General features: G+C 47.1%; 1 protein-coding gene across 1 annotated transcript; it reads left to right on the forward strand.

The window, feature by feature from the left end:
- Positions 1 to 3,595: 3,595 nt before the first annotated feature.
- Positions 3,596 to 24,464, forward strand: EXOSC10 (exosome component 10). The gene is made up of 25 exons (XM_082381139.1): positions 3,596 to 3,753; positions 5,956 to 6,092; positions 6,864 to 6,987; positions 8,057 to 8,161; positions 8,451 to 8,616; positions 8,766 to 8,880; positions 9,952 to 10,027; positions 10,552 to 10,662; positions 10,868 to 11,011; positions 11,520 to 11,710; positions 12,741 to 12,897; positions 13,039 to 13,187; positions 13,352 to 13,402; positions 14,053 to 14,164; positions 15,881 to 15,931; positions 16,094 to 16,172; positions 16,266 to 16,375; positions 18,535 to 18,630; positions 18,975 to 19,049; positions 20,213 to 20,300; positions 21,367 to 21,440; positions 21,976 to 22,147; positions 23,005 to 23,066; positions 23,610 to 23,686; positions 24,323 to 24,464. The coding sequence occupies exons 1-25, from the start codon at positions 3,643 to 3,645 to the stop codon at positions 24,351 to 24,353; spliced, it is 2,664 nt and encodes an 887-aa protein (XP_082237265.1). The 5' UTR covers positions 3,596 to 3,642; the 3' UTR covers positions 24,354 to 24,464.
- Positions 24,465 to 24,756: the final 292 nt, after the last annotated feature.

Consider the following 24,756-nt stretch of genomic DNA (forward strand, 5'->3'; position numbering starts at 1 on the left):
TGTATATGAGTGGCTTTTTATTCCTACTTATTAGTTCATAAAGGAAGCAGTTACTCCTTCAACATTCATTAACACTGAGTACTGGGGCTGTGCAGGACAAGGGTCTACATGACGTGGTCTCCATCCTTGGCTTGTTCACGGGCCAGACGAGGCGGAGCCGGCATCTCAGGAGCGGACTGATAAAGCCACCCGGCTGCGTGGTGAGGAGAGCCACGTGCGGGGCGCTAGCCTTGGGTAGGGCCACTGATTCCACTGGGCGAACCAGGAAAGCCTCACAGAAAGGCGGGACACTTGCCAAGGGTCTTAAGGGAGGAGTGGGGGTTTGTCAGATGAAGCAAGTGAGCACGTTCTCAGCAGAAGTATGAAAGCACAGTATTGTGCAGAAATGGCAAGTGTGAACTTGAACCATATTAGATTGTAGATATTCGGCCATTTTTATACGTGAAACAGCAGTTTCACACACTTGGACCTCATGGTTCACCATGTCTGGCTCAGTGGTCAGTGGGAAATAAAAGGAATAATAGGAAAAAGAATAATAGGAACTAAAAGGAGGCTAGAAAGTAGAACCAGGCCAGACTGGCCTGCCTCACGGTTCAGCGGCAAGGAGTTTGAACCTGATACTGTGGACAACAGGGAGGGAACCACGTGAAATTTTAAAACAGAGAAATAGAACCTGAGTAGTGTTTTTAAGAGAAACTGGTATCAAACAGGTGGAAAGAAAATTAAAAGCTGTAAGGCCTAGTAAAACTGTTGGAATAATGGAGAGGAGGGAACTTGAATATGGAACTGGCAAGTACTAGATACAGGTTCCTCTGAAGAGAAAGCATGCCTACAGAGTTCTTCCAAAGAATATTGTTTTTAGTTGTTGAACTAAATTTCTTGTTCTAAATTCCTGTGGGCCATAGCTACCCAGTAAGAAATACTGAATCATACAAGCTATTTAAGGAACTTGTAAAATGGACCTAGAGATTATCATACTAAGTGAAGTAAGTCAGAAAGAGACAAATACCATATGATATTACTTAGATGTGGAATCTAAAGTACAACACAGGGACTTCCCTGGTGGTCCAGTGGGTAAGACTCCAAGCTCCCAATGCAGGGGGCCCGGGTTCCATGCCTGGCCGGGGAACTAGATCCCGCATGCATGCCGCAACTGAGTCCGCACGCCGCAATGAAGATCCCAAGTGCCACAACTAAGACCCGGCACAGCCAAAAATAAATAAATAAATATTTAAAAAATAAAATACAACACAAACGAACATATCTACAAAACTGACACAGACTCACAGACTCACTCTGTTCATAGAGAAAAGACTTGTTTGCCAAGGGGGAGGAGAGGTGGGAGAGGGAAGGATTGAGAGTTTGGGATTAACAGATGCAAACTATTATATATAGAATGGATAAACAACAAGGTCCTACTGTATAGCATGGGGAACTATATTCAATAACCTGTGATAAACCATAATGGAAAAGAATATTAAGATATATATATATATGTATAACTAAATAACTGCTGTACAGCAGAAGTTAACACATTGTAAATCAACTCTACTTCAATAAAATTTTTTTTAAAAATTTGTAATATGGGGAGCAAGAGAATTATAAGGCCAGGAACCATATCTTGTGGGAATTCGTATCCCTAAAATCTGCCAGAAGATCAGGCCCACAGTAGTGCTCCATAAACATTTGTTGGAGGACTCCTCTATTAAAAACAAAGATGGAATTCCCTGGTGGTCCAGTGGTTAGGACTCTGCCCTTCCACTGCAGGGGGCACAGGTTCAATCCCTGATCAGGGAACTAAGATCCTGCATGCCACATCGAGGCCAAAAACAAACAAAAGATGGATTTAAATCTCAACAGTGATGAAACAGTTTTAACCCTCACAGCTAGAAAGCCTCATACCTTCAGATTTTCTGTAACTATCCTAAGCTATGTATCAACTATTTTGCTCCTGAAAATATGATCAGATTCTATATGAAATAACTATCAATGACTACAGCGATACCATTCACAAAAGATAAAGGCCATGGGAAAGAACAGACTCAGGAAAATGGTGGCCATCAGTGGTAAAGACATACTCCTTAGGACATGAGAGTCCTTGGGATTAAGATGTTTGGTGAATCCAGTGGGTTTTTTTTTGTTGTGTTTTGTTTTTTCTTTTTGGCCACACAACTTGCAGGATCTTAGTTCCCCGACCAGGGATTGAACCCATTCCCCCTGCAGTGGAGGTGCAGAGTCCTAACCGCTGGACTGCCAGGGAATCCCTCCAATGGGTTTTAAGTTATACCTAAGCAAAACCTCTGACTTTGCTGAAATGAGTTACCAGAGGAAGGTGAGGTGCTAAACGAGGCCTTAAAAGACAGTCTAATTCCCCTATCAATCCAGGATAGTTTCATGTAAGCTGTGTGAAGGGAGGGCCTTAAATCTCTTGGAGGCAGGTAAAGCAGTAAGAGTCAAGGCTGTGGTATCAAATTACCTAGTTTCAAATCTCAACTCCATCTCATCCTATCTGTGTGACTTTGGATAAGTTACTTAATCTCTGTGTTTGTTTCCTCCGTTGAAAATGTGGATCTACCCCAGAAGGTTGTTTTGAGGATGAGCTAATCCATGTAAAGCACTCAGCACAGCCTAGGTTGAACTATATGAATTAAGCGCTCAAAATATTAGTTGTAAAAATGAACTAGGCTAGCCTAGGCCTTTGTTCGGCCAGGGTACCTGTGTACCTGAGGTACACAAATGGGGGGCAGGGAGAATGAAAAACAAGCATTCTGTTAATAAGATATTCTGATTAACAGCTAACATGGGAATTCCCTGCAGTCAAGTGGTTAGGACTCCAGCGCTTTCACTGCTGGGGCCTGGGTTCAATCCCTGGTTGGGGAACTAAGATCCTGTGAGCCGTGAGGTGCAGCCAAAAAAAAAGATAAGCGCTAACATTTACTAAGCCAAACAAATTGTATTAAGGGTGTGTCACTCCTGATCTTAGGAAAGAGGACACACCCTGCTGGGTTTCCCAAATCCACCCCTGAGCTGCCTAATACTGCCAACCTCCTAACAAGAGCTCTTCCAGGCATTCATGTAACAAATGTTTGAGTTCACACTAAGTGCCTTAAGACGTAGATGGGGAGGAACCTTTGATTCAGTTCCAGAGAACTGGAGGTAACTACAGTAGGAACATATAGACGCCTTTTCTAGAAGTTTACCTATAAAGGGCAAGAGGAATGTTACGGTAGCTGGAAGGAGGTGTGGGGTGGAGTGTTGTTTTCTGTCTTGTCTTTTATTTGGGAGAGATGCCAGCATACTTGTAGTTTGTTAGGGATGAACCAGCAGCGAGGGAAAAGACAGATGACGCCAGAGAGGGGATAACTGCGGGAGTCAAATCAAGTGAGTGAGGGGGCCACGGAACCAGAGCCTGGGAGGAGCAGGCTTTAAATATAAGAATAATTGGGTCCTCCAGGTCTTACCGTAAATCACTGGGTTGCTGGCATGAAGTAATATGAGATTAAGGAAAAAGGTCAAGGTCCCTGGGTGGGGTACTCAGAACTGATACCGCCCCAACTCAAGAATAGCCTTCGCACATGCGCAGTGCGTGCACGTCGCGTTGGCTGAGGCACTCTCGCGAGAAAAGCCGTGCAAGCTGGAAAAATGGCGCCTCCCGGTCCCCGAGAGTCCAAGGCCCAGTCGGCGACGAGCGCGACCAAGTCTGACGGGGAGATGGTGCTGCCCGGCTTCCCCGATGCAGACAGCTTCGTGAAGGTGAGTTCGTGAGGCCTCGGGGGCACAGGGAGCCGCCCGCGGCTGACCGGAAGCAGGCGCGGACCCTTTTGGAGGCCGCCTACGCGGCCGCGTGCAAGCTGCAGCCGAGCCCCGGGCGGGGGTTTAGGGGCCGCTGCCCGCTCCGGGCACAGTCTTCATCCTCCGGGGATGGGGCCTCGCACGCTGACACTGGGGGACGCCACACTCCCCAGGGTCCTTGATCTCCCGTTTGAGCCCATGCAGTGCCGAGTATGGAGAGCCGTCTCCGCCCCGTGGGGAGGGCTTCCTGGTCACCCTGATGTCCCCAGCCCTCGCGACCCCGACCCCGCCCAGGCCTGAGCCACTCAACCAACTCTCCGGAGAGACTTGGCTGCTTTACGCCTCCCGCGGCCGGGATGGCCCTTCTTCCGTCTCCTGAGGTCCAATCCTACATAATCCCAAACCCTGGGTTTAATGTCACCTGTTACAGCTGCCACCGAGTGTCCCTCCTGGAGGTGCCATAGAACATTTATCAATGCCTCCTCGAAGGAACATAGAGTTCATTTAGATTATTTGTCTAATGGTGCTTAAATATGAACAAACAAACCTGATTAAACACCTCATGCATAGCTCTCACAAGACCATGAAACTAAAATAGTTTGTAAGTTAGCACTACAGATCCTCCAAAACGCCACTCACATTATATCTAATTTATCATTAGCAGATGTTGTTATTAATTCATTTATTTGGTTCTGAATAGTTCCTTGGCCACTAGCCATGGTCCTGATTAGGTGGCTCAGCGCTACCATGTACCCCACCATGATTCAAGTTCCCATCTTTCTCTCTCTCTCTTTTTTTTTTCTTGGAATACATTTGTTACACAACTCACAGTAATGTCAGCTGGCCTTGATATGACCAACCGTCATTTACCTATGACAGCCACTTCAGGTTTTTTCTCATTATCACACAACAATTAAAATAGAGACCTACTTGGCACTAACTGAGCCATAAACACTAGTCCAGTTGTGGACAGTAGCCATTCTAAATTGCTCATCCAAAAGATCTAGAATATTCTTATATTGTCTTTTTTTTTTTTTTTTTTTTGCCGCACCATATGGCTCATGCCGCACCACGTGGCTCGTGCCCCTTGCAGTGGAAGCATAGAGTCTTAAGCACTGGACCGCCAGGGAAGTCCCTTATACTTTTTTTTTTTTTAATTTTTATTTATTTATTTATTTATTTATTTATTATTTTTGTCTGCTTTGGGTCTTCATTGCTGCACGCGGGCTTTCTCTAGTTGCGGTGAGCGCGGGCTGCTCTTGGTTGCGGTACACGGGCTTCTCGTTGCAGTGGCTTCTCTTGTGGAGCATGGGCTCTGGGCGCAGGGGCTTCAGTGGTTGTGGCACGCAGGGTCAGTAGTTGTGGCGCACGGGCTTAGTTGCTCCGTGGCATGTGGGATCTTCCCGGACCAGGGCTCGAATCCGTGTCCCCTGCATTGGCGGGCGGATTCTTTTTCTTTTTTTTTTTTTTAATAGTGAGAGATTACATCTATTTATTTATTTACTTTTTTGGCTGCCTTGGGTTTTCGTTGCTGCGCGTGGGCTTTCTCTAGTTGCGGTGAGCGGGGGCTACTCTTTGTTGTGGTGCATGGGCTTCGCATTGCAGTGGCTTCTCTTGTTGCGGAGCATGGGCTCTAGGCACACAGGCTTCAGTAGTTGTGACACGCAGGCTCGGTAGTTGTGGCGCACAGGCTTAGTTGCTCCGCGGCATGTGAGATCTTCCCGGACCAGGGCTCGAACCCGTGTCCCCTGCATTGGCAGGCGGATGCTTAACCACTGCGCCACCAGTCCCCCTTATGCCTATTTTTCAAAGGCGGAAACTGAGGTTCAAATAAATAAAATAACTTGCCCAAGGTCACAGTCAATAGGTAGTAGAGCCAAGACTCAAACCCAGGCTGTTTTGAATATTAGTCATATTATATATGTATTTGTTCTTTCTCTCCCCACTCTCCCAAGAATGTAAGCTCCAAAACTTGGTTTCATGTTCACTGTTGTATCATAAGGGCTTGGTGTAAAATCGGCAGTAAATGAATATTTGTTGGATGCATGAAGGTCTTCATCATCTAGCACAATTCATTATATATAGTAGATCTTGAAAAAAATGAGTTGCTGAATGAATGGTGATCCGTGTCTAAAACATGCTTGTTTTTCTGGTTTTTGACAGTTTGCTCTTGGGGCAGTGGTGGCAGTCACCAAGGCATCTGGGGGCCTACCACAGTTTGGTGATGAGTATGATTTTTACCGAAGTTTTCCTGGCTTCCTGGCATTTTGTGAAACACAGGGAGACAGGTTGCTTCAGTGGTAAGTACTATATATTGGTTTCTCATGTTGAAAGAAAAGACTATAAAGAAGTAGATGATTTTTCCTGAAATTTGTTTTTTTCTTACCATAATTTTCTGTGCTTTAGAGCTATAAAATGTAAAAACGAGACAGTGGGAAATGTTAATTAGGGAAATGTTACGTGGTAAATTTTGAGTTTTACTTTTAAAATATATATATTGACTATTGCAGCTATAGACAATGAATCTTTTTTAATTAATATGGGACTTGAAAACCTAGATCCAAGATTCTCTCACACAACTTGGAAAGTCATAAGTATTAGCTTTCTTTTTCTTTTTTTTTTAATCTATTTTCTTTTTTTTTTTTTTTTTTCTTTTTTAGTAATAGCTTTCTAATAAGTGTATTAGGACAGGCATTACACAAACATTGATTTTGTTTAACTGTTGCATGACAGAATTAGAGAATCTGTTTTAGATTTCATGTTAAAACAATGAATGCAGAGTACATTATTTACATAGTGTTATACATATTTTTTTAGAATTTAAAGGAAACTTTGGGATAGTTTCTTCCACCCCCTCAAATAACAGATGAGAAAAATAAGTCTTCGTGAGATTTAGTGAATTGCCCAGTGCCATTCAACTAGCAATGTTGTTTGCTAAAGGGTGCAGGTTTTATTAGTTTGATCAAAAAGTATTGGGAATAGTCTGAGCCAAGTCTTGGGAGCTTTCTCCTAGATTGTAAACAAATGAATAAAAGTATACAAACTGATTTTGGTTTTCCTGTCCTTTCTAGCATGAGTAGGGTAATGCAGTACCATGGGTGTCGAAGCAACATTAAGGATCAGAATAAAGTGACTGAGCTGGAGGACAAGTTTGATTTGCTAGTTGATACCAATGATGTTATTCTGGAAAGAGTGGTGAGTATTTCACATTACTCTTCAGGTTACTAACAAATGAAGAGCTTTCATTATTATTAAATATGTATTCAGTATTATTAAATATGAAAAGAAACCCAAGCACCTTAGGAAATGAAAAGAAAGGAAGTTTAGCATTTCTGGCCTGTAATGACATTCCCTCCCTCTGCTAGTTGGCTTCTTTTTCCCAAAAATAACACACTTGTCTTCAGATATATCACTTCAGAGTATCACTGCCCCAGGGGAAGGCTATTTTTAAAGTGCCATATTAGTAATCTACCTTCCAGATTTGCAAATCCCATTTTGTTGCAAGAGAAGAGGCCTCTGGATACAGATCCCTACCAAAATTTAGTCTATTTTTACTATTATCCACAGTCTGCTAAACACCCTGACTTGCATAATTGGAGGGGGATGTGAATCATTTGATCTAGCTGACTGTCTACTTACACCTAATACTACAGTATTACATTCTTTACAGAAATACACAGAGATTGTCCAAAACACATCTAACCCTCAGCCATGTGACAGTCCTGCAGATATTTAAATCATGCTCTCCTGTCCCTTGAAGTTATCTCTTCCATGGTCTAAATGCCCACAGGTCTTTCAGTGGTTTCTCATACTTTATGATTTCAAGTCCTGGCATTTATCAACTGGGTGCACCTCTGTTAATGGTGCCCAAACTGAGATTCCACATCTTTACAAAGTAGATCAGGACACGCTTCATTCTCACTCTAAATACCATACCTCTATGTTTAATACAGTCTAGGGTCTTTTTAATTATTTTAGTGGGCCACATCATACTGTTGAATCACTTTTGAATTTTCAGCCCAATTCAGAACTGTAAAGAGACTTGATCAGGGGTAGGGAGTGCCTGATTACTGCCCTGTCGTGGGAGCAAATAATGCTTCAGTTATTTGCGATGACTCTCTAATCACCTCTCCTACAGTGATCCACCCTTATAAGTGTGTACTCTCGCACATAATTCTCTGAACGTATTTCGAAAAAATTTTAGGTAATTAGCTCTGTTAACCCTGAAAGGAAGATACTAAATTAATATCTCTTTTGCTCTTAGGGCATTTTACTGGATGAAGCATCAGGTGTAAATAAGAATCAACAGCCTGTCCTCCCTGCAGGATTGCAGGTCCCTAAAACCATAGTGTCCAGCTGGAACCGGAAGGTGAGGGCTGCTTTCCAGGTGAACTAGAGTTTTCAGTGTCAGCTTTGCAGTAGGGCCCTTGTGCATTCTGATTTGCATTTCTGTTTTAACTTATTGGACACAGAACTGGCCACTGCCTAACTTGTTCTCATAAACAGACACAAGCTAATTACACCCTCTTGTCTAACCCCCCAGTCTCACACACACATGCATTCTTAAATGAGTGGTCCTTGGAAGGCATAAATTGGAATTTAGTTTTCTAATTCATCAAGTTGCTGTGTTATAAAGTATTTATATTTGTTGATCATAGGCAGGAGAATGTAGCAAAAAAACAAAATCTGAAACATTCCGGCTGCTTCATGCAAAAAACATCATCCGACCTCAGCTTAAATTCCGAGAGAAGATTGACAATTCCAACACGCCATTTCTTCCTAAAATCTTCATCAAGCCCAATGCTCAGAAACCCCTCCCTCAGGGTAAGTAGTGCCAACTCTGCCCAACAAAAACAAATCAAGGGGAAAAGGTATCCCTCCCACCTTCCTTTCTTCAAATTCAGAGGGAGCCAGTTCACCCTCCATAACTAGACAAGATGTGAATGTGTCTTTGTCGCTGCTTGGGTCTCCAGCGCTCTCTAAAGAAAGGCGGGAGCGCCCGCAGGACCGGCCTGAGGACTTGGATGTCCCCCCAGCCCTGGCGGATTTCATCCATCAGCAGAGAACCCAGCAGGTGGAGCAGGACATGTAAGTGTTTGCCCGTCTGAACGTCCCGCTGTGGGTCCTGGTCCTCGTGCCGCATTTTCACTCTGTGTCACTTTTGGAAAACGTGTGAACGAGAACAGAATCTGCGGAGTGGGTGACTTTCTTCACCTTATCCTGACGTGCATCTTACCAATTAAACCTCCTGCTTGTGTTCGCAGAGGGCCTCGCACAAGCACCGTCTCACGCAGCCCTGAGAGCTGCCAGTTGCTCTCGTCCCCGTTGGGCAGATGAGAAAACAAAATTAGGGGTGCTAACTTCCCACAGAACTAGAACGTTAAGCCCAGGTTTTCTTAAAATTGTCCTTCCTTTGTACCACTCTGCCTTTCTTGTTAGGTGTGGATTCAAGCAAGAAGGTAATGCTCACCAATAAATTCAGTACAGAAAAGACATTTCTCACTGGCAGGATAAGCATCTTGGAAAAACTTTGCTTAAAACAGACCAGAGGACTTTGATATCAGTTTAAAGAAAAACGGTGATGAAAACTTCATCAGTGTTGGTCTTTTTCCCACACGCAGCCAGAGTGTCTGAGCGTTTGTGCCTCAGCCCCAGCTCTGCACTGTGAGGCCACTAGCTGAGTGCTAGAGAAATAAAGGTAATGAAAGGCAGCCCTGCCCTCAAGGAACTCAGAGACTTAGGATTTTTATGCAAGTATCTGATAGAGGAACTGAAAAAAATACATCATTTGGTATGTGACCAACTGAGGTATTGACCACCCTTTCTCACCTCACAGATTCGTTATTCCAAACCACAAGGAATTACATGTTTCACCTTTCTGTATCATCCACAACAGCAACCGTAGTGTTTGGCCAATTAGTGCTCAAATCTTTATAAATGAATCGATTTTGAATTATCATACTTTAAGGGTGAACAAGTTTCACCCAATTTTTTTTTTTTTTTGATGCACTTGAATCGTCGTTGAAACAATGATGCTTTTTAAAATATTTTCACAATGGTCTTTTCTTGTTTGTTTTTATGAATTGGATTAAAGCAGTTGTTCTTCCTTGAATCATGGAATTAATCAAAAAGATTTTTCTTTTTGTTTTATTGATGCAGGTTTGCACATCCTTATCAGTACGAACTAGATCACTTCACTCCACCAGACTCAGTCCTTCAAAAGCCAGAGCCTCAGGTAAGTGCCCAACCTTAGCTGATGGATGGTACCCAGGTAGCCCAGGAAGAATCAAATACATAGATGAGTGGATGTAATTTTGGCTTTCCTTAAATTTTTTTAAAGTGGAAGGTTATGACTTTGGACTATTTCGTGAACTCGTAATTTTGGTACTTTCATGAAAGATGATTCTTTTTTTTTTTTTTTAATTAAGTAATTTATTTATTTTTGGCTGTGTTGGGTCTTCGTTTCTGTGCGAGGGCTTTCTCCAGTTACGGCGAGCAGGGGCCACTCTTCATCGCGGTGCATGGGCCTCTCACTATCGTGGCCTCTCTTGTTGTGGAGCACGGTCTCCAGATGCGCAGGCTCAGTAATTGTGGCTCACGGGCCCATTTGCTCCGCGGCATGTGGGATCTTCCCAGACCAGGGCTCGAACCCATGTCCCCTGCATTGGCAGGCAGATTCTCAACCACTGCGCCACCAGGGAAGCCCCAAAAGATGATTCTTGACAGCCTTCTCTTTCTGCCCGTACTTCTGTGATGCAGTTATACAGACCTGTAGCAGAGACACCCTGCCACTTCGTGTCCTCGCTGGATGAACTAGTGGAACTCAATGAAAAGCTCCTGAAGTGTCAAGAATTTGCTGTAGACTTGGAGGTAACTTGTTAATGACCTGGAATGAAATTTTTACATTTCCTGTGAGTTCACCTACTCAAGAAATATAAAATTAATACTAATTTAAATCTACTTTTTGGTAACAATTAATTATATTACTCTGCTTTATAACTGACTTCAAAATCGGTAGAGGTAAGCCTGGTAAAATCCTTTTTCTCCTGTTCTCCCTTCTTTCTGTGTGTTTTAGCACCACTCTTACCGGAGCTTCCTAGGGCTCACCTGCCTGATGCAGATTTCCACCCGGACAGAAGACTTCATCGTTGACACCCTGGAGCTTCGCAGTGACATGTACATTCTCAATGAGAGCCTCACAGACCCATCTATTGTTAAGGTCAGCCAGCCTTTTCCCACTCTTGCATGTGAGTGCAAGATTTAGGTGCTTTTCAGTTGACTGTTTTCATCATTTCAACGTAGACCCAATAAAGTTGAGAGAAATAACAGTAACTTCACACTAGGGTACCACATGCTCAACTGCTTTTGTTTCTAAACCCCTGTTAGAAGAGCTAAGACTTAGCTCGTTACCGCGCAGACAAATGTTAAATCGCCTGGATGAGTGCTGCAGTGAGCCCGTGCTCTGAGGATTGTTTGGACGTAATGACTCTGCCCTGGAAGCTGGCAGAGCAGCTTTCTTAGAGTCATCAGCTGTTAGCGGTTACGAGTACGCAATTAGGAGTGCAGGAGGCTGTGGCCCAAATTAAAAGAGGCATTTAAAACTGAACCCATCTTCATCTTTATCCTGGCTTCTAATTCCAGTGTTCTAATAACCTAGGGGCAGAGTTCATTTCAGAGTATAAGTGGGCTTGGGCCGCTGTACTGCATGACTGTAGTTTTGTTTTCAGGTCTTCCACGGTGCCGATTCAGACATAGAATGGCTACAGAAGGACTTTGGGTTGTACGTGGTAAACATGTTTGATACCCATCAGGCAGCACGCCTTCTTAACCTGGGCAGGCACTCCCTCGACCATCTGCTGAAGCTCTACTGCAACGTGGAATCAAACAAGCAATATCAGCTGGCCGACTGGAGAATACGGTTAGTTTGTTCTTGACCAGGAAATGGGGACGGCGGAAGAAGGCCTGGGCGTTCATTAACTCCCACTCCTGGAGACCTTTGTGCAGGCTCTAACACCATTTGAATCTTCTGTTGAATGTCCTTGGGCTTTTCTCCAGTTGTTTTTGGTGGCATAAAGACAACTGGAAGTTTTAGAATAACAGTGAAGTTTATGTTGGGCTGGTTATGTTACATAGAGGGGAATGCTAGTAAGTTTCATTTTAGTTCTGTAATGTGAAGAATTTTAAAATTTTTAAATGGATTGGTTACAAAAATGCTTCCTATTTGAAAAAGCTGGGAATTACTATCTTAGATAAACAAATAGTGCATTATGCTTCATGAAGTAGTAGTTGAAAGAGCCACACCATGTCAGCATTTGTCCACGCCAGTCTCTTGTTTGTGACTCACATCTCCCCGGTAGGGGTGCTTGTGTATGTGTGAGATGGTCTCGCATAGGTGTGAGAGAATTCTAAGGTACAGAGTTGAATTAGCCTTGTAGTCAGTGTTTACTATAGTCAAAGGCTGTAACAGAGTCTTGGCCATACTTTGTGGGATTCTTGCTCACCTTGGTCATTTTCAGATGGCCGGCTTCCTCTTTGAGGTTGCAACTGTTGTATGGAGAAGCACCAAGCTTTTCTCCACTTCTCATGCCAGAATTTCTAAAGAGAATCTAGTAAAGTCCAAATGTAAGATGAAAATGATGAAATCTAAAAACCATTACCTGTTATTTAACCCATGCCACGTGCCATACACTGGGCTAAGATTCAAACTCAGGACAGCAGGGCCCTTATTTTTAACCACATCATTGCCCTGCCGCCCTTTCTACCCAGCTGTGAAAAGAGTGGCTTGTCATATGAAGATGCAGGAGATGCTGGTAGAACTGTAGTATTGGCTGGGAGAGAATCTTTGATATCAGAAGCAACCAAAAATGTCTTAGCTCCAGCAGTGTAGACAAGTTGAATTGCCGCCCAGGGGGAAAGGTGTGAAACAATGTTCTCTGTTGCGACTCTAGACCTCTGCCTGAGGAAATGCTCAACTATGCCCGAGATGACACTCATTACCTGCTTTACATCTATGATAAGATGAGGATGGAGCTGTGGGAGCGCGGCAATGAGCAGCCCACGCAGCTGCAGGTGGAGTGGCAGCGGAGCCGTGACATCTGCCTCAAGGTAAAGCCCGACACCCGGTTCCGCTCAGGTCCTTGTTCTTTGCTTTGGTCTTTCCATTCATGAAAAGAGCCCAATGTCTTGAAGAGCCCAGGGCACGCTATTGATTCCCACTGATCTTGAATATTTGCTAATATTTTACAGAAATTCATCAAACCTATCTTCACGGATGAATCTTACCTGGAACTGTATAGGAAGCAAAAGAAACATCTCAACACACAGCAACTAACGGCCTTTCAGCTGCTGTTTGCCTGGAGGGATAAGACAGCTCGCAGGGAAGATGAAAGTTATGGGTAAAAGACTAGAGATTCTTTTAATCTTGCCAGGTCTGGTAACAAGGAAATAATGGACTCTTTTTCCTTTTTGCCATGAAAGTTGGTTGTTTTCCCAGGGTTATAGCATATAGTGGAACTTGTTGGCTGAATTTAATGTGATCCTCTTGTGTGTTTTATTCCAGATATGTCCTGCCAAACCACATGATGCTAAAGATAGCTGAGGAACTGCCCAAGTGAGTGAGACCTGATTAATATGCTCTGACTTTCTCAGTGGAGAAAAGTTGTCCTTCAGAATCCAGCTTCCCTGATTGTTAGTGCCTCAAGGCTGTTGACTCAGAGAAGATTAGTGCTCTAGGAAGTTAGCGCCAAGGAATGCAGAATCTCTGCCCTTGGGCTGCCATTCAGGCAGTAAAACTTGTGAACTGGAACTGTTTCAGTGGATATGCCTTATACTGAGTCCCATGTAAGTCTCTGAGCCTATAGCATCCACTTACAAGGAAGGAAAATGTCTGTACGTTCTTCCAAATTAAGCTGTCTTATGATTTTACATGTTTCATGATGTTAATTGAAGTATAAGCAGAGAATCAAAGTTCGTAATCTTCTATCACCTCCTTGCAGAATCGCAGTACAGCAGAGCTGCGGCCCTTCTTTCCAGCTCCCCCAGTTAGCAGGAGGCAGCTGTACGAGGCTGTCTGCTCAAGGATCAGTGCAGCCGGGAGCACGTCCAGGAGCAGCTGGCTGGGCTGCCCTGACGTGACGGGGTTCCCTTGGTGTTCACCTGAGCCTTCCGTGCTCGGGCTTTATCTAGTTATTGTTCTTTGCTGGAGCCTTTGAGGGCTGTGTTCCCAGGCGTTGAGTTGAGTGTGTTCTCGCTTGCCTTCAGGGAGCCTCAGGGCATCGTAGCCTGCTGCAACCCTGTGCCACCTCTTGTACGGCAGCAGATCAATGAAATGCATCTTTTAGTTCAGCAGGCGCGAGAGATGCCCCTGCTCAAGGTAAGAAAGCTTTTCTGCCAAACGTTCCCAACTCAGCAGGTTCTCAACTCTGTCTGCCAGTGTCTTACTCCTTATGGTCTCCATTCTAAAAAAATCCTGAAGACATAATAGGATTTAGGAAATCCAGTGGGTGTATCTTTATGATAATCAAAACCTGAAGCTTCATCCTTCTTTTTTTATGACCTTATCTTTGATCATCCAACGGTCAGTGATGTCTAATGATGTCTGATGGGCTGGTTAGCTGTTGTTCGGAGGCAGTTAACCCTGCGGGGTAAAATGGAGTGGGGCTCTCAGCACAGAGAGCTTGTTTTGGGAAACGGGCAGTGGTCCAGAGTGAAGTGGTAGTGCCCTGGTGAGTGTGTTGGTCACAGAAATGGGAAGCAAAGGACGGGTACAAGAAGCATCTTCAGAAGAAGGATCGATGGGACTTAATAACAGATGGAGACAACAGCTGCCATCTCTTTTCTTCATTTTTTTGGCTGTACCGTGTGGCTTGTGGGATCTTAGCTCCCGGACCAGGGATCAAAGCCGGGCCCTCAGCAGTAAGAGCGCCGAGTCCTAACCACTGGGCCGCCAGGGAATCCCCTGCCATTTCTTTTGGAGCACCGTGCTAAGTGCTTTAGAGGTGTTCTCTGACTGGCAAGTGGATTTGGAAATAACGGAGGTGGAGTCAAGGACAGTTCATATATAAAGCCGAGGTGATGGGAAACATGAGAACCTTGGATAGAAGAGGGGAATTCAGAAAGAGCTAACTGTGAAGGAGATGCTAACGTTCAGGAAAATTTAGGCGAGAGCAGGGTCCCCAGCCCATAATCTAGATCCACACATCTGCGTCTGTATGTGCGACACACGGGCACGCGCACACCAGCACGCCTCTGCTCTTGTGTAGATGATACACGATGTCAGGTGTATGGGCGACACACGGGCACGCGCACACCAGCACGCCTCTGCTCTTGTGTAGATGATACACGATGTCAGGTGTATGGGCGACACACGGGCACGCGCACACCAGCACGCCTCTGCTCTTGTGTAGATGATACACGATGTCAGGTGTATGGGCGACACACGGGCACGCGCACACCAGCACGCCTCTGCTCTTGTGTAGATGATACACGATGTCAGGTGTATGGGCGACACACGGGCACGCGCACACCAGCACGCCTCTGCTCTTGTGTAGATGATACACGATGTCAGGTGAATTTGCATGTTTTGATTTGTGTTTTATTGGGACAGTTTTTAATGTTTTGTCTCAGTAGTATCAGTGTGTGGTAAATCATGTTTATAATTTTTTGAAAGATTATTGATTCCAGAAGACTTAAAATCAGCCCCTTTGAAAAGGTGAAAAAGAAGAGAATCTGAGGGTAAACACATTTACTGTCTTCACGTTAAAATTTCTTTCTTGGCTCTATACTTTTTCCAAGCAAAGAGAGAAACGCTGGTGACAAGAAAAGAATCTTTATCAAACTCTTTGGAATCCTTCCACAGTGTGCCTTGTTACGATAAAAGGTTTTATTCTTTCATCCAACAAATAATTACTGAACACTAAGTAATTATAGTGCCAGGCACTGGAAGGGATGAAGGGATGAGAGAAAATCTCTGGGCTCTTGAGAAAAACACCGTCTAATGAACAGACCCATCTGCGCTGAGGGGAAAAAAATGTGTGTATCATCAAATTTCGGGAACTTTCCTCAAATTCTCTTTGTTTTTACTCTTCAGTCTGAAGTTGCAGCTGGAGTGAGGAAGAACGGGCCACCACCCAACCCTGAGGTACCGTGATGTGTTTGTTGTTGCTTCTTTGGGGGAGACATCAGTCCAAGCCAGCGCGGACCCAACCTCCCTGACAGACACCAGGGCCTGACACCTCGGGCAGAAAGCTGCCCCCTGCTTGCAGGTTGTTCGTGCCAGCCTGGTGCTTTCTTTTTGATGCAGAGGTTGGAGAATGCTCTCTTCGGCCCCCACGACTGCTCCCACGCCCCGTCAGATGGCTGTCCTCTCACTGCAACCAGTGGTAATGAAAAGCCCTCTGGAATATCCTGGACAGCTGGGGCCGCCTGGTGTGCCATCCCACAGGCTTCGACCGTGCTGACTTCCCTCCCTGTAGGGCCTGTGCCGGTGCAGAAGCAGGAGGGCCTCCCCACTGCCCAAGAAGAAGAGGAGGCCCTGCCGGACACCGGATGCCTTATCGCTACCGCTGTCATCACGTTATTTAACGTGAGTAACATCTTCGGGGAGGGGAGACAGACTGGGGGGATGTACTGGGTTTATCACACAGGCTGTCTGCCTGGAGTGCCATGGCCACCTCTGAGCCGAGCACCAGAAGCAGAGGCCAGCGGTGGTGGGAGTGGGCATGGAGGCCACCAGCCAGGTGGTGTTTGCTGCGCTGACGAGGTCTTGGAGAGGTGGCAGAGGATTCTCTGTGCGCTCTGCATGAGGAGATCCTCAAGGGAGGGTTGACATCTCAATACTCACCAATGGCCCCGCAGGGAAGCCGGTGTGGGCTCCAGGGACGCGTAAGCAGGGACTTTTCCCGAACATCCACGGTCAAGGGACGGTTCACCCTGATTCCCGGAAGGGATGGAGTGATCTCTCCAGTGAAGAGTGTGTTATGCGTATACCTTCCTGACAGCCGCCAGCACCACCTATATGTGCTTTGGATGAAAAAGAGAAGATTTAAAGAGCATTTTCTCCAGTCTGGCTCGTTAGAGGAAGTGAGCTGCAGGAGATCAGGCACTAGGAAGTGGGTAGGAGCTTGTTCCCCATCCCAGAGAGAGGCTGAGTCCTGGTAGGTAGTGACTCCATCATTGTGGCCTGCCTGAGCCCAGCCGTGTTCCTGGAATCGGGCTGGGATGCGACAGAGCTTATCCCGGTCTATCCCACCCAGCACGCTTCTCCTTTCCGCCAGTGACTTGAGCTGCAGGTGTTTGCACAGGAAGACCAAGGTGCATTTGTTGGTCAGGATGGACAGATACTGAAATGACCAGGGACAAAAGGAAAATGCACAGATAAAATTCTGAATACAGCAAGCAATAGATGTGGTAGAAAGGAAAAACCATAATTTCTAGAAAGAAGAAACTGAGAAAGAGAAGCAAGAATACTGTCTGTATGGAAAAAGACAAGCATCAAGCTTAGCAGATGTTCAGATGGTTAAGAAGCTGGTGGTCCAGTCGGTTACGGGATCACCGTTCACAACTATTCCATCACACTCGGATGCTGGGCCAAAGCCAGGGAGGTGAAGTACCACCTGCAAGATGTACCACCCGGGAGTGAACTTTCCTTTTCACTTAATTACATACATTTAGTCTTGCTTCGTGCGAAAAGTAGTCTAGGAGCTTTCGTTGACCGCAGAATTCATTGAGCCACAAAGTGATTAGGCAGCTAAAGATGTGAGCGTGAACTTGTGGCTGTGTGGATGTGTAAGCGCTGTGCTTGGTCTAAAGGATGCTGGATCCCCTCGTGCCCTGTGTGGCAGGGAGCCTAACTGCAGAAAAAGCCAACGGATAGCACATGCTGATGAACCCAGGTGGAAGCAACATTCTGTTGCATAATTTCACTGGTTACCTATAAAGGTGTATGATTTTAAATTTCAGGTAATTTCAGGTTACAACCCCACATTTTAGAGCCAGCCAGACCTGGGTTTAAATCCTTGTTCTGCACCTATTCGCTGTAAGGCTCCGGAAGACTTTCTTAACCTCTCCCAGCCTCGCTTTCCTCATCTGTAAGATGGTGAGAATAATGCCACATAGCTCATAGGTTGTAAGGACATGGTGAGAATTCATTGATTCAGTAAATAGGTATTAAACACCCTACTGTGTGCTATTACAGGTTATTACAGTGCTTTATATATAGGGGAGGCTTTAAAAAAATTAGTCGTTAATACTGTAAATCAACTATACTTAAATTTAAAAAATTTAAATTAAAATAGTTTGTTTTTTGGGTTTTTCTTTGGGTTTTTTGGGGGGTTCTGTTTTTTGTTTGTTTTTGTTTTCATTTTTTTGGTTTTGTTTTTGTTTCTGTTTTTGTTTTTTTGCAGCTTACAGAATCTTAGTTCCCCAACCAGGGATTGAACCTGGGCCACTGCAGTGAAAGCGCCGAGTCCTAACCACTGGACTGCCAGGGAACTCCCAAAAAAGTTTTAAATAAAAAAATAAATTTAAGTTATTCCCTGGTGGTCCAGTAGTTAGGGCTCCGTGCTTCCACTGCAGGGGGCACGGGTTTGATCCCTGGTCGGGGAACTAAAATCCTGCATGTGGCATGGTGTGAATGAATGAATGAATGTCAGCTGTTAGTATCATTACTGTTACTGTTATCCTCTTGCTTGTATCTTAATGTCACAGAATGATTACATGAGTGATCATTTTCTGTCCCTGCAGGAACCTAGTGCTGAAGAAAATGGAAAGAGTCCATTAACAGTTGCACAGAAAAAAGCCCAGAACATAATGGAGTCCTTTGAAAATCCATTTCGGATGGTAAGTAATGGTTGTGTATGTTAAGCGCTGACAGAAGAGGCAGAGCTTTCTGTAGCTGTAGGTGCCTTTTGCCTGGAAAAGAAGCTGAGAGTCTTCAGAGACTGGAAGCCTCAAAACTGTGAGGTCGTCCCCGGCAGTGGGTTGAGACCTGGAGTCAGGTCTTTTGAGACAAAGCCGAAAAGAAGACCCCACTTGAGGGCCAGGCAGCTGCGGCCAGGCTGATGCTTTACACTGAGGCCTCCTAAGATGGAACCAGCAAGAAAACTCCCATCTCAGCGCCATCGACTTCTGGGTCCGGATTCCATTTCTCAGCGGTTAACGTGACTGTGTCTCCGTCTCTCCAGTTTCTGCCTTCACTAGAATCCCGGGCTCACGTTTCTCAGACAGCAAAGTTCGATCCATCTTCGAAAATCTATGAAGTAAGTGGATTTGTCACCCTTTCTAAGAGTGACTTTCTAAGAAAAGGGGACTTTTTAATTTCTTAAACCAGGTTTCTGTTTTAAACAAGCCCATCTGTGAACCTCCCTGAAAGTGAATGCAAGAAACACTTCATATATAAGCATTGTTTCCAGAGAGAGCAGCCAGACTTTAATCAGATTTTCGAAAGCATTGGGGAACTTTTTAAGAAACAGATCTTTGGTTTTTGTTTTTTTAAATTGAAGTTTAATTTACTTGGTGTAAAGTACACAGATATGAAATGTACAGCTTGATGCGTTTTTATATATGAATATTACTTTAAGGTTCTTAAAGGTGACAGCTTAAATTTTAAAACACTCTGTCGTATATTGTGTGGTTTGTTTTTAACAGCATTATGAGTAAGAATGAGAGTACATCTTCCCTGGGTCCCCATGAGATGTTCCTGGGAGCCCGCATGTTAATTGTCTGTTAAAAGCCCTCTTCTTCCCTGCAGAAAGTAGCGCTCTGGTCAGATGGGTGGCCTGCCTTCCTCTGCTCCCAGCACCACTCTTTCTTTAGGCAAGAGAATCAGGCCGACACCCTGATGGGCCTCCGCCCTGTCACTGGTGGTTAGCCTGCTGCTGTTAGACGGGGAGTCAGGCAGGGCTTCCCCCACTGGTGGCGGCACACGCAGCAGCCATCCGTCCCTCACCGTGCTTGCTGGTTCCTGTCACCTAGATGCGTTCTAGGGCCGCAGGTACAGGTGGTGTCCTAAAGAAGCACGTCAGACTTGCAGGAGCCGTGCCTTGAATACCATCTCCGCCATTTATTAACCATGCCCCTTGGACAAGTTATTTAGCTTCTCCGAGACTGTTTCCTGTCCGTAAAGCAGGGGTGATGTTAACGCCACTGTCCCGGGATCACAGAAGGGACTGAATGAGATGGTGGATATGCGAGCATCCAGCCCAGTGCCTGGGATACAGCTGTACTTTGTCCTTCTTAATAAGCAGCTTATAAATAAAGCCAGCCTGAGGTTTTCTTTTGTGTGTCGTTAGATGTGGAACTTACAACCTAGAATGTGTGTAGCTACTAGGCTAGCATGTTCTGCATCACCTCATTAAAAAAATAAAGCATTCCTAGGTGGCTGAGTTCTGGAGTTTTTTTGTTTTGTTTGTTTTCATTATAGATCAGCAACCGCTGGAAGCTGGCAAGCCAGGTACAGGTACAAAAAGAATCTAAAGAAACTGCCAAGAAGAAGGCAGCTGAGCAAACAGGTAGCGTAGCATTTGCTTCCTCAGAAACTCAGCGCATTTGTTAGGGAACAGCCCTTGCACGTCGTTCTGTCGATTTAATCGCTCAACGAAGTGCCAGATACAGCAAAGCAGACCCAGCCCTGCCCTCCGCAGCCTCCCCCTGCTGAGGGACGGCGGACAGTCAGCCGGCAGATGTGCGAGCTGTCAGGGCAGCGGGTACTCGCTCAGAGAGCGAGGTAGGAAGTGCTGAGGGGTGGGCCTGAGGGGGCGCGGGGCTACTTCCGTCCGGCAGTCGGTGAACGTGACGTTGAGCAGAGACCTGCCGCGCTCAGGGGGAGGGTACCGGACCGGAGGCCCAGCGAGGCCAAGGCCCCAGCTCGCCGTGCTGCTCAGAGTGGCCAGGAGGCCCAGGGGGTGAGGAAGGCGGGAAGGAGGGGAGGACGGAGGGCAGGAGTCCGTTGTCAGGACTTGTATTCCAAGTGAGTTGGGAGCCTTGGAGGGTTCTGAGCAGAAGAGGGACACGCGCTGAGTTAGGCTGTGGAGGCCTCGCCCTGGACGCCGCGCAGAGGGCAGGGCGGGGAGTCCGGTCAGGAGGCAGGGCCGGGATGCAGGTGCGAGGGGACGCCGGCGTGGACGGCCTGGGGGCAGAGCAGGCGGTGAGAAGTCAGAGCCTGGGTGTGGCCCGTAGTGAAGCCCACGGCGTTGGGTGAGGACTCACGTGTGGTGTGGTCCGTGGACTCGAGAGGTTTCGTCCTGAGTGCCTGAGGAGGTGGGGCCGCCGTCGACAGTGAGGCTGAAGCGGGAGCCGGCTTGGGGCGGACGAGGTCCTGGTTCTGGTCCTTCACGCGTTACAGTCGAGGTCCCGGCGCAGCATCCTCAGGGGCGTCCCGTAGGCCAGTGCGTGAGGGGCGGGCGATGAGAAGAGCGCCTGGGCCCGCGCCCCCCGGCAGCCACCCTGTGGGGACTTGGGGGGGTGGGGCGGGGCCAGCAAAGGGCGCTGAGGGCCAGGGAGGGCGCGCGGAGCTGGGGCGGCCGCTGCGGGCAGAGGAGGGCGGAGGCTGCACAGAGACGGTTCTCTCTCTTGCAGCTGCCGGGGACCAGGCCCAGGAGGAGTACAGAGCAGCAGCGGAGCAGGCCGTGTCCGTCCGCCAGCAGGCTGCCGTACGTGCTGGCTTTTCTGCTGTTTTTTCTGCTTTTTCTGGTTGCGGTCAGGATTTTTCTCGAACATCAGGAGGGCTTACCCTCAGCTTTGGATTAAATGCTTGCTCCCTCCCAGTTCGTGCTGGCTTGTCAAGTAGTGCTGCCTCGTGCCCCTTGAGAAAGTTGACGTTGTCATCCCTCTTCGCTGTTCCTCCCTCCGCGTTTGGGATAAACATGCCCCTGTCCTGTAGCAGTAGACAGGGCTTCGAGCCCGCTCTGTGTCCCACTCCTCCTGGGAGCTGTTTCGCTCCCCGGCACCCGAACACTCTGGAATGCTCAGCCCCCGCCTTTCGAAGTGGCCTGATGTCATTCTCCCTCTGGGAGCTTGTCTCGGTCCACCTGGCAGTAGCCCCGCCCAGACTCCCCACCAGCGCTCCTCTCCCCATCACCGAATCAGTTGTTACAGCCCAGGAGGCGGTGGGTCCCTCGCGATGTGCTCACTGGGGGGCACGCGGGGGGGGCGTGCTGCTCTCTTACGGGTCTGTTCAATCCACAGCTAGAGAACGCGGCCAAGAAGAGGGAACGAACAACAAGTGGCCCGAGGACGACAGAACAGAAACAAGACAAGAAACGACTCAAAATTTCCAAGAAGCTAAAAGACCCAGATCCACCAGAAAAAGATTTTACCCCATATGACTACAGCAAGTCGGATTTCAAGGCTTTTGCTGGTGAGGCCAGAAGTGGTGCCCTGCGAGGACTACCTGGCCGTGTCACATGGGAGGAAGCTGTGGGGTAAAGAAACAGCGGGCCTTCGGCGGAGCGGAAGCTCTGCCTGAGACCTGGCCCGAAGCAGGAGTTGTGAGGGCAAGACAAGGACACAGTGGTGACCGGACGGAAACCCACCTCCCTCAGCCCCTGGCACTGACTTGTAGGAGCCGCTCTGGTGGTTCAGCAAGATGGTGTCTGTTCTAATCGTGGCTTCGTCCTTCTTCACAAGAGCTTGTGCCCAGAAACACGTTTTCTCACAGACAGATACACACACACACACACACACACACACACACACACATACTCTCTCTCTCTCTCTCTCTCTCTCTCTCTCTAAAGATTTGGTTTGTTGAGAAAACCTGATGCCCAGGAGATGAAGCTCCGTGCTTCCGGAGCCGGTGAGAGCCTGTCTACTTTGAAGGGGCTGTAGGTGGCATTCCTGACTATAGAGCAGCCTCCTGGGCAACACAGCAGTCTTCTCTGCAGGAATGTCCCCTCTGGTCCCAGTTTACTGACAGTGGCTTCATCCTGCACAGAAACCAGATAGATTTCCTTGATGTAAAGTGGCCAGTGCTTTAGCCACCTGCCCCTGACCTAAGAATAGACCCGTGAGAAATGAGCCTTGTCTCCAGGCTGCCCTTAGCTACTGGGAACATGATCTGTGAAGTTACATCAGTCAGAAGTTTCTCTCGGTAAGGGGGTAGTGGACTGACGGCCCACACTGCCTGAATGTTGTGCCCCCGGCCCGGTAGTAAGTCTGTTGTGTGTTTTCACTTACTCACACGATCACCGGCGTCTCTCTTCTCTTACCTTTCAGGAGACAGCACATCCACACCTTCTTCCCAGTTTGACCCAAATAAGCAGCCACAGTCTGGCAAGGTAAGTAGTAGACTGAGAACTCCAGCATGCTCGAGGTGCGTGTTCATTGACCTCTTCCACTGCTCGGAAGATAGGTCCATCTAGGAGTCCTTTTTGCATATCTTTTCCCTCACCTCATTTCTTCCCAAGTACAGACAATACCCATCAATTATTCTAGCAAGAAAAAAATGTTTTAAAGAGTCTATAGAAGTGAGTGTGTGATTTGGAAGGGTGTTACTGTTTGCTGCCATGGGAAGTATAGCCACAGGCCGAAACCGTCCCTGTGGCCTGCCTTTGCCCCCCTTGGGCATTGCTGCCAGTCAGAGCAGAGGATGGCTAGACGTCTGGCATGGGGGGGGCGAGGCCCACGTGGAGCCCTCCCGTTTCTTCAGTAGCTCATCTGTATGGCCTTGCCTTCAGAAACACCCAGAAATGTCCAGTTGCAAGAAAACCAAAGTCAAACCAGTGGCGCTGGAGTCCTTGATGGGCCATCTGAGCTCAGGGGTGTTTTCCTGTGTGTCTTGCAGTCATGGTTGTCACTCACCCTCAATGGCTTCTTTTCAGAAATGCACTGCAGCCAAAAAAATTAAACAGTCGATGGGAAACAAAAGCATGTCCTTTCCAACTGGAAAGTCAGACAGGTACGTGCCAGACGGCCGGTGTGGCCCGGGAAACCCGGTGAGCAGCCCCGAGGCCTTACCTGGGAAGACTTTCAGAGGGCCTCTCCCAACCCGATCCCGCCCTTTGTCATTTGGAAAACTAGCTGGGACAGGAGAGGTGATCGCTGGATGCCAGTCACAGCCACGGCCTCCCAGGGCTCCAGGCACCCTCAGCGCTCTGCCGGTACCATACAGTTTCCCAGGGGCACCTCAGAGCAAATAGGTCTGAAGTTTGCCTAGATCAGCTTGTTTCTGAGGAATGAGAAAAACAATCTGTAAGCAAATGTAGGTTGTCATTGTTCAGGAATATTTTAGTTAGAGGCGTGAAACCCTGATCCTTGAGGCAGACCCTGAGGTCAGAGGACTCGCCCCCAGGCTGTGGCCATAAAGGAGGGACCTGCCTGTAGATCTCGGTCAGCTCGGCCGTTCCGGCCCCGCTCTTGTCCGCTGGAGTTTCGGGGCACATTGCTGCCCCACTCAGTTCTCGCAACCCCCAGACAGTCCATTTTCCCTCAGTTCTGCATGAATAAGGTTCGCCACGTTTTATAAACTGGCTGAGAGCCAACGTTCAGCCAAACTGGAAGAACTAACCCTTTTGTTTTCATGCTGTCTCTACAGAGGTTTCAGGTACAATTGGCCAAAGAGATAGTGTTGGAAGAGACCCTTGGGATCCTCCCATGGCCTGGAAGCACCAAGTGGTGGTGCTGGTTTTGTACAGACTCATTTTTAAACCATTAAAAATAATTCTTACTGGAAGAAAGCTGGTTCCTGACTTTTCTTTTGCGGCCACCACGGCTCTGGCAGGAGAGAGCAGATCTCATCCTGTCCAGATCACCATCGTCAGTGGCCTGGGGTAAGTGTGCCCTTGGGGTGTGGTTTCTGGAGAAATCCAGAACCACCTCCAGGGGGGAATGCAGGAGGGTCTCCTGTGGCTCGGGAAAGGGAGGCCTGGAGCACAGCGCTCACCCGACTGTCCGTCCCGGGAGTTTTCACTTGTTCACACGCCTTCAGATCACATGAGTGAAGCCAAATGGTGGAAAGTACACTCGGGA

Source organism: Balaenoptera borealis (genome assembly GCF_965194805.1).
Source record: "Balaenoptera borealis genome assembly, chromosome: 1".
Lineage (NCBI taxonomy): Eukaryota > Metazoa > Chordata > Mammalia > Artiodactyla > Balaenopteridae > Balaenoptera > Balaenoptera borealis.

Coding starts and splice junctions, on each gene's coding strand:
- EXOSC10 (XM_082381139.1), top strand. CDS start 3,643: ATGGCGCCTCCCGGTCCCCGAGAGTCCAAGGCCCAGTCGGCGACGAGC. Junction 8,617..8,765: donor TCAGAAACCCCTCCCTCAGG/GTAAGTAGTGCC, acceptor TTGGGTCTCCAG/CGCTCTCTAAAGAAAGGCGG. Junction 22,148..23,004: donor GGATTTCAAGGCTTTTGCTG/GTGAGGCCAGAA, acceptor CTTACCTTTCAG/GAGACAGCACATCCACACCT.